Source organism: Gossypium arboreum, chromosome 5, assembly GCF_025698485.1.
Source record: "Gossypium arboreum isolate Shixiya-1 chromosome 5, ASM2569848v2, whole genome shotgun sequence".
Taxonomy (NCBI): domain Eukaryota; kingdom Viridiplantae; phylum Streptophyta; class Magnoliopsida; order Malvales; family Malvaceae; genus Gossypium; species Gossypium arboreum.
In genome coordinates this window covers 28,077,777-28,092,940 of record NC_069074.1, presented here as the reverse complement: position 1 = coordinate 28,092,940, position 15,164 = coordinate 28,077,777, and the positions used below count along the sequence as shown (strand labels likewise).

General features: G+C 34.3%; 1 protein-coding gene across 1 annotated transcript; it reads left to right on the top strand.

Annotated features, from left to right (window-relative positions):
• Nucleotides 1-12,696: 12,696 nt before the first annotated feature.
• LOC108451438 (glycine-rich cell wall structural protein 2-like) lies at nt 12,697-13,329 on the top strand. The gene has a single exon (XM_017749128.2). It carries the CDS (start codon nt 12,697-12,699, stop codon nt 13,327-13,329), a length of 633 nt encoding a protein of 210 aa, XP_017604617.2.
• The last annotated feature ends 1,835 nt before the right edge of the window (nt 13,330-15,164 follow it).

Genomic DNA, 15,164 nt, shown 5'->3' with positions numbered 1-15,164 from the left:
GCTTCAATTTTTCCATATCTTATCACATTTTTTGTCATCTCCCCAGACACCACTATGTCCGAGAAGCTCTTAGTAGCGCTTCTCAACATGTGGTTAATAAATGGGGCCTTCAGGGTATTGATAAAAAGTATGGTCGTTTCCTTCTCCAAGAGAGGTTGTTGGAATTGCATCGCTATTTTCCTCTATCGTTGGCCATACTGCCTAAAGCTCTCACTTGGCTTCTTTTCCATGTTTTGCAATGTAATTCTGTCGGGTGCTATGTCTTTCACGTGACCATATTGTCTCATAAAAGCTTGAGCCAAGTCTTTTCACGAACCAATTTTGGCACGACTTAGCTAGTTATACCACCTGGCCTCAGACCCGATCAGACTATCTTGGAAACAGTGAACTAACAGTTAATCATTGTTAACATATCCTGTCATCCTTCGACAGAACATTATTATATGAGTTCAGAGAAACTAGTCCCGTTGTACTTTTCAAACTTCGGGGTTTTAAATTTTGGTAGGAGCACCAGATCTGGGACCAAGCTTAAGTCCTTAGCATCAATCCCACAACGATAATCAGCAGTCTCTATTGCTTTAAATTTCTCTTCAAGGCATTTACACCGATCATCGAGTTGTTTTGTCAGGTCTACTTTTTCTTTCTCCATTTCTTCCAAGTCATCAAGGTCCGGGACAACTGGATAGGTTGGATTATCCCCGAGATTAGAGCCTGAGCCTATTGAAAAGTTCATTGGTGCCGAGGCACCGGCCTAGTATTACTGAGGCTTGATAGTAACAGGTACTCCTCGTGGGTGCACTTCTGGTTGTGGTTGAGTATTTACTGGAGCAAAGCCCGGAGGATAGACAGGGTCTTCATTATCGTTCCCTATAGTGTTCTTCCCTTTTTCGCGTTCTTTAGCCAACAACTGCTCTAACTGGCCTATCATATTATTCTGGGATTCTTGCATTTGTTCCCTCATATCTTCTTGGATTTTTGCTAACTGCTCTTGCATCTGTGCTTGTAATTGCTCTTGCATATCCCTTTGCATTTGTTCTAATCTTTCTAATCTCTGATCCATTGTTTTAGTTTTACGACAGGTATTGTAGCGGTATTCGGTTGGTTGATTCTTGTTGGTTTCCAGATTAACTGAAATAATTTTATTTAATCAAGGTCTTTTCGTGAAATTTAATGCATATGATGAAATGTAATGCAAGTGAATGAATGCAAAAAGAGGCGTTGATTCTAATTCAATTTCATTAGAAGAACTTTACTAGAAGAAAATTTTCTTTACATAAAACGGATGATTACATATACGACTTTGCCCTAAGAAGCCAAGCTAAGTTTCGGCCTCGATCTGATTCGGACTCATACTTTAAGCTTCATACATCAGCCTGAACTACCAAGGTTTGGAAATGATAGGCTACCTCTCGAACCTGAGCCACAGCCTCGCCCATGACATAATCTCTATCTTTGATCTAATATTGAAAGCGATGAAGCTGTTCCCTGCAATGGTCGTTGTTTGCCTCAAGAAGCTCCACTCTAATTTTACTACCTTGTAGTGCAGTCTCGAGTTCCTCTACTATCCTTTTCAACTCCTCGATCCTGCTTAGACTAGCCTTCAGCTCAATTACGGAGTTACGACTACGATGTTGATGTAGTGATCTTTCCAATTCAGCCACCCGAGCTCGTAACTTCTCTTTTTCGCTTTGGCTCTCTAACAAACTCTTTTTCAGAGTGTCTTCCTGTACTCAGACATCTTAAAACCTTTTCTCTCAATAATCGGCTCTAGTCTTTTCCTCTTTAATCTCTTGACGCCATTACTCCGATGTTTTACCTAAACCGGTAGTTCTTATCGACATACGCAGCTTCTTGTAATCAATTTTCAAACTATCCAAATCTTCCTCGGCCTTGTTTTTTCCCTTCCTTAACTTATCAGCCTCTAGCTTGTGGATATCAACGTCCAATCCCAACATCATCTTCTCCTCTTCTAACAGCTCTATTTTCTTCTCCAATTTCGAGCTTCTTTTCTCAAAGTCTTGCTTGATGATCTCTAACTTAGACGGGATGACTTGTATATGCTCTTCTATCGGTCGAGCGCTTCCTTGATTCGGCATAGGGATATTGTCATTGGCTCTCCTACCCCACCACCATTCATACTCGAGGGTCATCATCGGGCCCGTGGTGAATCCTTTCATTCTTTGAGTTTGGTTCCAAGCATCTGATATCTCACGAACCTTCTTCTTATAATTGTTGTCTTTATAGGAGAACTCATATTGTACCAACCTTTGTATCGTCGGTATAAACTGCCTTGATCGATATTGCCTTAACACGAGTAGTGGAGCGTATCCAACGGCTTCCCATATTCCAGCCAGCGGGACCCAGTCAAAATCACCACACCGATATAAGATCTCGTTGGGGATCAACCATAGAGCCCTCCATTCAACATCTTCGACTCGTAAATTCTAGAGAATAGTTATCCATTTCTCTTCTGAGATGTCGTCTCGCCTCGATGTAGCAACTAATTCTCTTAATGGGGAATAGTCCTTGGAGGAAACCCGATAGGAGATATTTTCTACCTTCCAAAAATGGCTATGGAACCAAGCCAATAGAAGCTATGCACAACCAATAAATCTTCTTTCGCCCGCTCTCCGACATGCATTGAAGGATCTGAAATTTTCTGCTAGGATTGCCGGAACGGGTGTGGTCCCTTTATCAAGGCGATCGAATAAATCTAAGACGGCTTCACCTACATGTCCTAAAGCCTTAGGAAAGATGATCAAACCATAGAGGCTCAAGGTGAAAACATCAACCCTCTTCTTCATATCCAGGTTTGCTAGGATTAAGTCCCTCAAATTCCTCCAAGGAATACACTTACTATCCTCTTTCTGCTTGATACGGGCTGCAACCCATTGTTCGCTCATCCCCGTGGTACTCATCAATTTCTTCAAAAAAGTCGGGATGTTAACAGGTCTTGAATAGGCCCTGTCGACCTGAATCTTCAGGCAATTAAGTAAAGCCATGTATTCCTCCACCATAGGTACCAAATCAACTCCTCCAAAGGTGAAGCAACTGTAGGCGGGATTCCAAAACTACCGAGGGCCCAGAACAATTACTTGTCCACCTTTACATTGAGCAGATAGGGTAAGTCACCGTAATTACGGTAAAAGAGTTGCTTGATCTCGTCGTTCCAACTATTTCATATCTCTTTTAACTCTTGCAGGTCGTTCTGAGTCACACTGATGCGAGAGAAATCCCATAACTCTGATTCATATCCCTCGGTCAAACTATCTCCTTTCTCATGTTACATTCTCTTGAACCACACTCGGATGGCCGCATTATCCTCCACTCTATCAAAAAATCTTTTTTTCATGCTAAGCTTTTCTATCTAGTAACCGAACGTGAATCAACACCTTTTTATGATGAGATGTCATGCAACAACAGCAAAACACAACAAGTCAGTATTAAAAACAAAGAATAGAACTCAAAGCAAACATGAAATAATCAAGCACCTATTCGAGTAACCACTAGGGTTTGGTGTGGTTCTACCTAAGGTAGGCTCTTAGGGCTCATTACATGCGGTTTGGTTCTAAAGTAAAGGTACCTGAACCAGCAGATTCCTCAATCCTCACCCATTATAGGCTCATACGGATCGAGTTCGGTTCAGGGGAATACATATCCCTACGGCTATACGGAGATGAAAATCTCACGAAGACGTAGGTACAGATGTATCCCGAAAGCGATCCACTATCCTATACGGAGGTGAAGATCTCACGAAGGAATAGCTTCTCACTCCCACTTAAAAGGGTAAAATTGACCAATTTATGTGATGCGGTATGCAAAGATACGTCAAAAGAATTAAACCACTAAAGCAAGCATATTATGAAGAAAACCACGAAGTGACAGATAACATGCAATGAAATAATCTTAATTTCAAAACAGATTTTCAATTTTCGACGAAAAACAAAAATTAATCAATTTATGGCTCGACTCTTAAGATCCCCAGTGGAGTCGCCAAGCTGTCAAAACCATTTTTTTTTTAAAATGGGTATCGACTTTGTTTGAAAATGAAAATTAAAACGGGAGTCGCCACCGATCTTTATTAAGTGTGATCGGATCACCTTTGTTTTAATAAAACAAGTTTAGTTTACTAAAACGGCATTTTTAGTCTACGAAATTCAAGAGAACAAGTTCGAGAATCGGTTACGTGCGAGGAAGGATTAGCACTCTTGACACGCCCAAAAATTGGTACCGGATTGATTAGTTATTGTCTTAATATTGAAAGTTGAAAATCGGGAACAAATTCAAAATACGATCTTTTTTTTATTAATATTGATTTTAAAAGTGCTTGAATTTAATCAAAACAATTGCTAAAGATTTCCTCGTCTCGAGATATCGGAGTATCACATCCCGTAAGTTAGGACACAATACCATGAACTCCCGAGCGCAAGTTTGTCTTTAATTTTAATTGGAAATTCGCGTATTTTAACGCTCAAAAGGATATTTGGCTATTTAGAATCAACGAGAGAATCGAAACCCCGTAAGTTAGGGCACAATTCCTCAATGTTCCAAAACGCGAAACATTGCCTTATTTTGAAATTTCGTTTTTGAATAGTAGCGAATACGGCATTTAAACGACGTATGTTATTTGTTTAGGTTAAAATGAAGTGATTTATTGGATAAATGTAGCAAGGCTTAATTCATGAGGCGATGATAAGAAATAAAAATGTAATGCGACATGGAGCGGTGACACATGAATAAAATATTACACGAGCAAATGACAATAATATGAACATGCAATAGCAATAGTCTCACAATATGCACCATTTAAACACTAATTATTAACAATCAAAGGTAAATGGATTAAATAATCAATATAAAATAAAGTTAATTAAAAAGAATAAATAGGAAATTTTAACAGGATAATAAATGAGTTTTAAAATAAATAAATAATATACAAAAAGAAATAAATAATAAATAAATAAATCAACTATATACAAAACAATTTAAAAGGATTATATAAAAAAATTAATAACAATATATGTGGATATAAAAGTGTGAAATAAATAATATAAAGAATCTTTAAGGTAAATAATAATAAAACATTTCAAAAATAAATAAATAAGGTATAACAATTCAAAATAAATAATCAAAATAATTTTAAATGAATAATATATAAAATGAATTTCAAAATAAATACCGTAAATGGCCATTTGAAGTATATAATTCAAAATGATTTGAAAGAATTAACATATATAAGACATTAAAAGATGCAATAATATAAAGTAATTCAAGATAAATAATTTATACACCCTTTAAAATAACATATGAAAGCTTTAAATAGATTATGTGTAAAAGAATCTTAAAATGAATAATAAAAGGCAAGACAGTTCTAATATAAGTAACATACATAAACATAAAATAGTTTAAGTGAAATAATATGTAAAATGAAAAAATCCATACAGTTTAGAGAGTGAACAATAAAAATAAAATGAATAAATAAAATAAATAAAAATAAGCTGAAACAATTTTAAAAATAAAAATGAAGTTAAAAAGGTCAAGGGCTGCATTGCAAATTAGCATAAAATAATAGGGCGTAACCGCAAATGTCAAAAGCTGCCAGGGACCAGAATGAAACACGCGTGAAAGAGTGGGGGGTTAACTGGGAAATTACCCCAGACCCCCTATGCGCAGCGTTTCAAGGGCCTGGCTCCTCAAATGGGCAGAGGACTAAAATAAAAAAAAAGTTAAAATCCTAGGGCAAAAATAAAAAAATAAAAAAATATGGGACTACATTGAATCACGCCACCAAAGCGGAGGGATCCAATGCACAAATAGACCATTAGGTCAAAATGCGCGGATACTCCGCTGGGTATGGGTCGGGTCGTGCGTTCCTCCCTAAACGGAGCCGTTTTGAGGCGTGGGGGGTTGCCAAAACTCTGCCGTTTTATACGACTATTAAAGCCAAAATTTGATTTTTTTCTTCATTTCCGCCCTTTTAAAAAAAAAAACAGAGAGCCTTTTGCTCTCTCTCCCTCTCCTTTTGTCTGCGACGGTTGGGTTCATCGCATGACCGCCGCACCACCACCGTATTCGGTGGCCGGCGATGCACAAGAATGGGTCGTTTAGCCTGCTTTTGAAAGGGGTTGAAGGTCTAGCCTTCTTAAGTTGAAAAGAAACGAAAGAAAAGTTCTTCAACCACTTTCGGTCCGACGACGGAAGAGAGACCTCCGTGATGTAACCACAGGCGATTCGGTGAGACTCTCTTCTTCCTTCCTTTCTCTTATTTGTTTTATGCCCACTTTTATTTAATAGATTTGTAGTAAATAAAAAATAAAAATAAATAAAAGGAAACTAAAAACGAAATGAAAACCAAGAAAAGAAAATCGGAGATCAACCTTGTTCAAACTTCATTTCAAACTTACATTCTACTTTTTCAATTGATAGTCTGTAAAAAATTACAAAGAGAATTCTTAGGATTTTAAAGCGAATTACAACCTTCTAACTCCATTTCTTTTGTCGTTTTGCTATCATGCCTTGTATTAATTTCCCTCTGCAGTGTCGAGGCATGGAAGGCCGATGGTTGGCTCGAGAGGAGGCGGAGAGGCGCGTGGTGGCCAAGGCCGAGGGGAGTGGCGGCTGAAAACTTTGGTGGCTAGGTTTTTTGTTTGCTGAAAATGTTTAAGATAGTGGGCTAGGATTTGGGCTAGGGTTTTAATTGTTTGGGTCATACATATGCTGTAAATAGACTTAAAATTTGGACTTTTTATTTGGTTATTTGGGTTTTATTTTTTTTTTGTTTGTCTGGGCCAAAATTGGCTATTACAAATTTAATTAAAAAAAGAATTAAACTAATTCTATAGAGTAGCAAAAAAAAAAACACATCTCCACTTCGCTCACACAAAGACTCGAAAACTAAACCAAAAAGTAACAAATACTTAACCATCAAACCAGCAAACTCATTTTTAACACAAACTAACGCAGAATTAAACTTAAGTCAATCGTTCAAGAATAAAGGTTAAGTCAAACAAAATAACAAAATTTCCAAATATGAGATTTGAACCCTTAACTTCTAATATCCAAACAGAGCACTTAACCATAAATACAAAGACTTAATTATATTAGAATTTAACAAAAAACACTCAATTTTTTGAGGAGTTACAATTTGTGACACATTGAACCCACGCTCAAAGTAGATTGTGGTTTGAGTATAGAGAAGAATGTGGTTTTGTAGAAAGTTGAGATCGACCTAAACCACCTTGTACAAAGCATATGTATAATTTCTATTAATGTTTCTTGCTATAAATTTCATAATGGTTCGATTTTAAAGAAAAATTTTAAGCTTCCACTGTGCCTAAAAACATTGTTTTCTAAATTAATTTTTTCAACGGTCTTGCCTTTAAGACACAATTAAAAGTTTAAAGAGTTCAAGTAATAAGAAAGTTGCCTTACACCTAATTTTACACATTTATTTAATTTTAGTTCAAGATAATTTAAACTATATTTTGGATTATTGATCATTTGGCACAAGATCAATTATGTTAAAATACTTGACACTTAAACACAAATTATTAAAAATTAAATTAAAATATCAAAATATTATCTCATTATCCATTAAAGTAATCTTTTATCTTTATTGAATAATTTTAATTTTATAATATCCAAACAATGGAACCACTTAAGTCTCTTTTAAAACTTTATGATAAGGTACATATTATCGTACATACATCTTTTTCTTGAACTATGATTTTATTAAAATTATGTTGATATCACTTTTCATTGCTAAATTGTAAATGTGTTTTGTTAAGAAAGTAATTTGGATTTTCAACTAAAATTTCAATAGAAAACATCATTATAGTGAAGATGTTAAACTTAATTGTTTTTCTTAAAACTCCTGAGTTTTTCGAAAAGATACCAAAACTTCCTTCTAAAATAAATAAATATTTAAAATTAATTGTTTTTAAAACTTGATAATTCTCGCCAGGACATTTTGGTGGCTGATGTAATCTCCTAAATTCGGATCTAACGTCCAGGCCGAGTTGGGGAGGTTACAATCTATTTTACAGAATAATTTTTTTTTGGGAAAAACACATAATTTTAGTTATAAAGAGAATTAATTTTCCTACTAATTTTTTTTTAGAAAAGTTTCCATTCCATGCAATTAATTTGTGACACTTTGAGCTCACGTTCAAAGTACTTCGGGGTTCGAGAATGACAAAGAAAATCGTTAAGTATAAAGCCGAGATCAACCTAAACTGCCTTGTGCAAAATACACATATAATTTCGATTAATGTTTATTACAATAAATATCACAATGGCTTGATTTTAATTAAAAAATTTAAACTTCCACTATGCCTGTAAAATTATTTTCTAAACTGATTTTTCCAACATTCTTACTTTTGAGAAAAATTTAAAATTTTAAAGAGTTCGAGTAAGAAAGCGGTCTTACACCTGATTTTACACATTTATTTAATTTTAGTTCAGGAATAATTTAAACTATATTTTGGATTATTAATCGTTTGGCACAAGATCAATTAGAGAAACATATTTGTATGAAATTGAATAATTATTAAAATACTTGACATTTAAAAATAAATTACTAAAAATTAAATTAAAATATCAAAATATTATCTCATTATCCATCACGGTAATAGTTTATCGTTGTTGAATAATTTTAATCTTCTAATATCCAAGTAATGAAATTTCTTAGATCTCTTTTAAAACTTTATGATAAGGCACATATTATCGTATGATACCTTTTTCTCCTTGTCGGTGAATTGTTAGAAGTAACAAAGAATATAAAACAAAGATTTGTAAGAGAAGAACCAAATCGAGTAGGTGAAAGCACGAAGTCTGGTGTTGAAGTGAAATATTGATAATCTCACCGATAATTTTCAAGGAAAGTGTAGATTGAACTTTACTAAATTGCTAGTTTGTGGTTGAATTTTCTTTATGTGGGTTTCAAAGTTGTAGCTTTCTGTTTAGATTTCACCTTTAATGTTTTGATATCGATTTGGATTTCCTTTGATTTGTGGTTTCTATTTGATTATTAGTTAAATCAAGTTACTTGTTTTAATGTAGTTTTTCATCTCAATTTTGCTCATCTCGTTTGAATTTTAGTAATTTTTGGATGATTTAAGGGATAAAACAAGGGATTCTCTCGAAAAATTAAATGGACAAAACAAGTAATTAAATATTTAAATGGGTGATATTTTTTTAAAAAAATATTACATTTTTAAAATTTTCATTTATTTTATTTTTAATTTGGAATAACTTTTTAAGATTTATATTTTTGTAATGTCACGCCACATCAGTAAGTAAAAGTGAGGTGTCACTCCATGTCAACAAAAAAAGTTGACCATTAGTTGACTAACGGTTTCCATCCAAACCAGGCTTATTTGACAAAAATCGAAACGATAAGGTTGACATTGTGAAAAGAAAAAGATAAGGAGAACACTGTGAGAGGTAGTAAATGTTAAGGGCAACTATTGTTATTATGCCTATTTTTTGCATAACTAGGATTAGATTGTAACGCCTCAAAATCTCATATATTTATTTACGTGTGTTTGTGACACAACTGTGTATTTTCTTTAGTAGTTTATGTTCTGGGTTTGTGTATGAGGTTTTGGTTTCAAGCTTTGTCTTGAGCTAAATTTTTGTTTTAATTGAATAAAGCCTTGCTTTTGTACAGTGGGCTTATAGTTAAAAGTTGGTAAAATATGTCAAAATGGGCTCTTTGATGCGGTGATTAGGTGGATTGTTGGTTTGCTGGAGGTTTTGAGTTTGAATCCTTGTAAGGGAGTTTATTTTTGCCTAGTGTTGCAGTGAGAGTTTCTGTTAAACCAAAATTCTGTGGAAGTTATCTGTTGTGTGGGTAGTAGAGATAATTAAGGGATTGTGGGAATATCCCTTGATTTTTATTTTGCTAATTCTTTTTCTCTCTCTGCTGAAAATTCCCAACATCCTTGACGTTTCGTTTCTTTTTTTTTCTCGTCCCTTCCTTTTCTTTCTTTCTTCGTTTTTCCGGTGTTGTTAAACTCCGGTTTTTAACTCTCCACTGCGTGTGCTTTGGTAGTGGGAGTGAGGTTTTACTCGTTTAAGGAGGGTTTTCTTTTTTATCGTTATTGTGTCGTTGCCTTTCATTAGTTTAATTCTGGATTTTGGCAGCAACGTTTCGCAAAGGTCGGAGCTCCTCTTTGGTAGAACTTTAGTTGGAATCAATCGAGGTGTTTAGGGTAAGTGATAAACACCCTATTTGGACTATTTTCGTTTTCGAGATTTCAGTTTAATCGAGATTAGTCTTTGACACTGTTTTGCCCTTATTTATGATTTTAGATTTTACTTGGGTATTTTTTTTTGTAAATATGGCCTCTATGGGTTTTTATTTTGGTTTGGGACTTTTATTGGTTATGGTTTATAACTGCTAGTATTAGGAAAACTCGGGTTTTCAAGAGAATCAAACGTTTAAACAAAATACTCACAAATACGCAAATCGTTTTAAAAGCTTCCGCATTGAATAAACGTTTTGAAAAATTTCGATGACTAAATAACACGATTTTAGAAATAATAAGTAAAATTAAAAATTTCTAAACGGAAATTGTTTTAAGCAAAGTTACGTTTTTTTCAAACACGCTACCATTTGACATCGCTGATCCGCCATAACGTCTAGGCGAGTTTGGGGTGTTACATAGATTGATTAAAATAATAAAAGAAAATTCCAAAATTGTCCAAAATATTTCATATTATTCTCGAAAAGTAAGATAACGTAAGGAAAATGTGATATTTACTTCTTACATTCACGAATATTGATATTGTTGTGAATGTGAGACGATGGCCTCAAAGGAATGCTTGAAATCCAGACATGGTAATTAATCACATTCTAGAGTCTTACATCACCACCAAGATTGTAAGATTTTGAAAACCATATACCCCTTTAAAGTTATAGGTTTTATTTTCTTCATCATAATGCAAAAAGTTGTATTGAATTTGAAAATTCTAAGCTTATTAACAATTGTGAAATTAGTGAAAGCTTTAGAAATCCCGTATACTAAAAGTGCAAAAAGGTTAGAATGCGAACTACTTTCAAGATTGTTGTTCCTATAGTTTTTGAACAATTTAAAAAATTTGACGAATAATAAATGATTAACCAAACTCATCTTATGACGAAAAATGGTGATGAACCGCATTAAATAAAGCAAAAATTAACATGAAATAATATTTTTACAATATAGTTTTAAAGTGGTTTCAAGGAGGTAAGATTTTGATATTTTAATCTAAGCATCTTATAATTTAAGAATGTAAATCAATATTTTAAAATAACTTTATATATTTAAACGCATTTAATTAAATAAAAATTTCTCAAAACCCTAACTAATTATATATATTATAAATTATAAATAATTAATAAAATATAAATAAATATTTTATTGTTACACAAGAATTCAAAATTTTCAAATTCAATTTATATCCTAACTCTAAATATATAAAAAAAAGAAATTAAATCTAAGTAGTTTTATTTGTTTTCACTTTTGAATTTTGAAAGAAGCGTCAATTAACCTTTTTCTTTGTTCTTTTTCTTTTTGCTTTTCACTTGGAATTCTGCTTCTCATACAACAAACAAAGAAACATGGCCGAAGAAACTCCACCCCAAGAATCCCGCTATTGCAGCAGCGGCGCCAACGGTGATCGACTCTGACTCACCTGCTAGTTTAGAGCCCTTCCCTTCTCAGCCAGCCAGCCAGCCATACCATCTCATGTAGCAGCTGAAAATGAAGAGAATACACCGCGGCCTCTGAGTTGCAGCCGGAGTCGAATGGAGAAAAAAGAGACGGGAGCACCACCAGAACTAGTGCTCAAGAAGCTAGGAGGTGTTGTTGAAGAGAAAAAGTCTTTCAAACAGGAATGCAATTATCTGATTTCAAAAAGGAAATTAAGTTTTGGAAGCAGTTTGGTAAAGAAGCGCCAGACTCTAACCTTTTCAATTCAGAATACAAGGGTGAAGAAAACCCAGAACCCAATCCAACGAGCTATGAATACAATTATTTTGACTTATAATGCAATTTTTTATTTTCAAGCTCATCAACCCAAAACTACAATCGTATTTGCCACCAAAGATTGTTGAAACTCGAAACTGAATGTCAAAAACATGCAATTCTAATACTAAAACAACCAAAGGGTGGTTCGTATATTATATGGTTTTTGAAACTTTGGTCCCTCACTCCATGATGGAACATGGGTTGTATTTGCCACTAAAACATTGTTCTGAAAGTCAAAACCAAATGTCGGTAACTCTACAATATATCTACATGCATATAAGTTTTAATAAAACTTTAATATTTTGCCCACAGTTGTTACGAATTCTTCTCAACAAAGAAAATCTTCAAGTCAAACGTGGGATATAGAATAAGACTTTTTATGCTAAAATTTCATGGAGAAGACTACGTAAGTCCACCGCCATCACCATCATCACCTACACCACTACCAAGTCCCAAGAGCATACACACTCTCCCTTCGCTTATAATCCTTTTCTCGACCTTCTTTTTGTGACAAAACTACTATAATTTAAGCTAACTTGGAGATATTTGAATAATTAATTTCTAAAGGTGGGTTAAAATATTTATTTCAAGTTTCTTGTTTTGATTTGTAACATCTATAAATAGTGTGCTCGGCCTTAACCCACTTTCCATCAACAAGGCTTGCTTTAATTGCGGTTTGAATATGGGAAGTTCTAGGGTTATTGGTGCTACATTCTTGGTTTTGCTCCTTGTGGATTTAGCTTTCGCAGCTAGGTCACTTAGTGGTGGTGGAGGAGGAAGTGGTGGAGGTGGAGGTGGCGGAGGGGGTGGTGCCATAGGTTCTGGATATGGTTCAAGGTATGGTTCCGGGAGTGGCTCCGGATATGGTTCGGGAGCTGGTGGTCTTGGAGAAGGTGGAGGTGGAGGTGGAGGTGGAGGTGGAGGTGGGGGAGGGGGTGAAGGAGGTGGTGGTGGTGGGGGTGAAGGATCAGGGTATGGGTCAGGATCCGGATCGGGGTATGGGTCTGGGTATGGGTCAGGATCTAGATCAGGGTATGGGTCTGGGTATAAGTCAGGATCGGAATCGGGGTATGGGTCTGGTGGTGGCATAAGAAGTGGTGGAGGAGGTGGCGGTGGTAGCGGAGGTGGTGGCGGCGGAGGTGGTGGCAGTGGAGAAGGGTCTGGATCTGGATATGAAAGTGGGTCTGGATCCGGATACGAAAGTGGAGTTGGTGGTGGCAACGGTGGAGGAGGAGGTGGTGGCAGTGGCAGTGGTGGAGGTGGTGGCGGTCAGGAGGTGGGATATGGGTGCGGATCCGGATCTAAGTGGGTCTAGATATGGAAGTGGAAGTGGAAGTGGTAGCGGTGAAGGAGGAGGCAGAGGTGGTGGCAATGGAGGTGGAGAAGGTAGAGGCAGTGGTTCGGGCCAAGGATCAGGCTATGGAAGTGGTTCAGGTTATGGCTCCGGGTATGGTAACGGTGGAGGGTGATTTCTCACGTAGGTTCAAACTAAGGTTGAATTCTAGTTGCTACTTATCGTTTTATAATCTTTAAAATAAAGTGCAGTGTTTGCCTACGAGCACCGCATGTAAATGTTTTAAAGACTTTCAAGTCTTTTGTAATCATATCTAAATATTTGTTATCCTAATATTTCAAATAAAATAAAACTTGTATTTTTACAACTTGCATTGCTTTAGGTAACTTTTTAAATTCATTGCTTTAGCATATTGAGAAAAAAAATTATATTTTAGTAGGAGATTAATTGATCTAGATTTATAAATCAATGTATTTTTGTGTGTATATGTGCATTTTCTCATGTTATTTTTGTGCTTATATTATTTTACATTTATTAAAATTTGAGAAATTAATAATATTCCGCTATAAAGATTTTGGCATGTTTATGTATCCATGTCATGTATTCATTTTGTTTTTACTTTCTTTGTCTCGTGCTTTTGTGTATTTTAGTGTAATGTTCGTGTATTTGGTTTGTTGAAAGTTGCTTGTTGCAAAAAAAAAAAAGTTGCAATATAATAATCTCTTTATCTCTTTATTTTTTTAAGGTAAATTATATAACTAGTCACTCAACTATTAGTATGTTTCTGTTTTGGTCACCTAATTGTGAAAATTTTTAATTTAGTCACTAATATTTAAATTATTTCTATTTTGGTCACTCGCATTTTATACCGTTTTTGTTTTTTCCACTGCCCGTTAAATGGTTAACGGAACTGATAATGTGGCTATTTTTTTAATTGGTATATAACATATTTAGTCTTCAATACTTACACATTCTATCAATTTGATCCTAATTCTAAATAATTTAATAAGGTTGACTATCCACATTTACAAATTTTATCAATTTGATCCTCAAGCGTATATAATTAAATCTTGAGTCTCATATTCAGTGTAGAATCTTTTCTCCTTGTCGGTAGATTGTTAGATCCAACGAAGAAGATGGAACAAAGATTTGTGAGAGAAAAACTAAAACTGAGTGAAGGAAAGTAAGAAGTGCAGATATTGAACTGAAATATTGATAATTTCACTTATAATTTTTAAGAAAAGCGTAGATTGATCTTTAGAAATTTCCAATTTGCGGCAGATTTTTGTTTTCATGGGTTTCAAAGTGGTAGCTTTAATGTCTAGATTTCCTTTTTAATGTTTTGATTTTTATTTTAAATCAAGTTAACTGTTATTAATGCAATTTTTCATTTGTATTTTTTAAAAGATAAAACAACAGATTTTGTGAATAGATTGAAGGGATAAAACAAGTAATTAAAATTTCAAATGATTTTTATTTAAAAAAATATCACAATTTTAAAATTTCACTTTTTATTTTTAATTTGGACATTTTAAATATTTATATTTTTATAATGCCACGTTAGAAATGAAGTGTCACGGTATTGATAACTCTCATATTTAGATAATGATATGATATAATCTCAAAGGGTTATATTTAGTGTTTTAATAACCGAATCGATGGTTGAACAGGTTAAACTAACAATCCTCGATTCAACCAATTCGATTGGTTCAATCGTCGGACCAACAATAATTAAATAATTAAAATTTTATAAAAATCTATAAATAAAGTAATATATATATATATATATATATATATATGAAATCAATTTTACTTTAACTTTTTAGATTTTTTATAATTTTATAATTATTTATTTA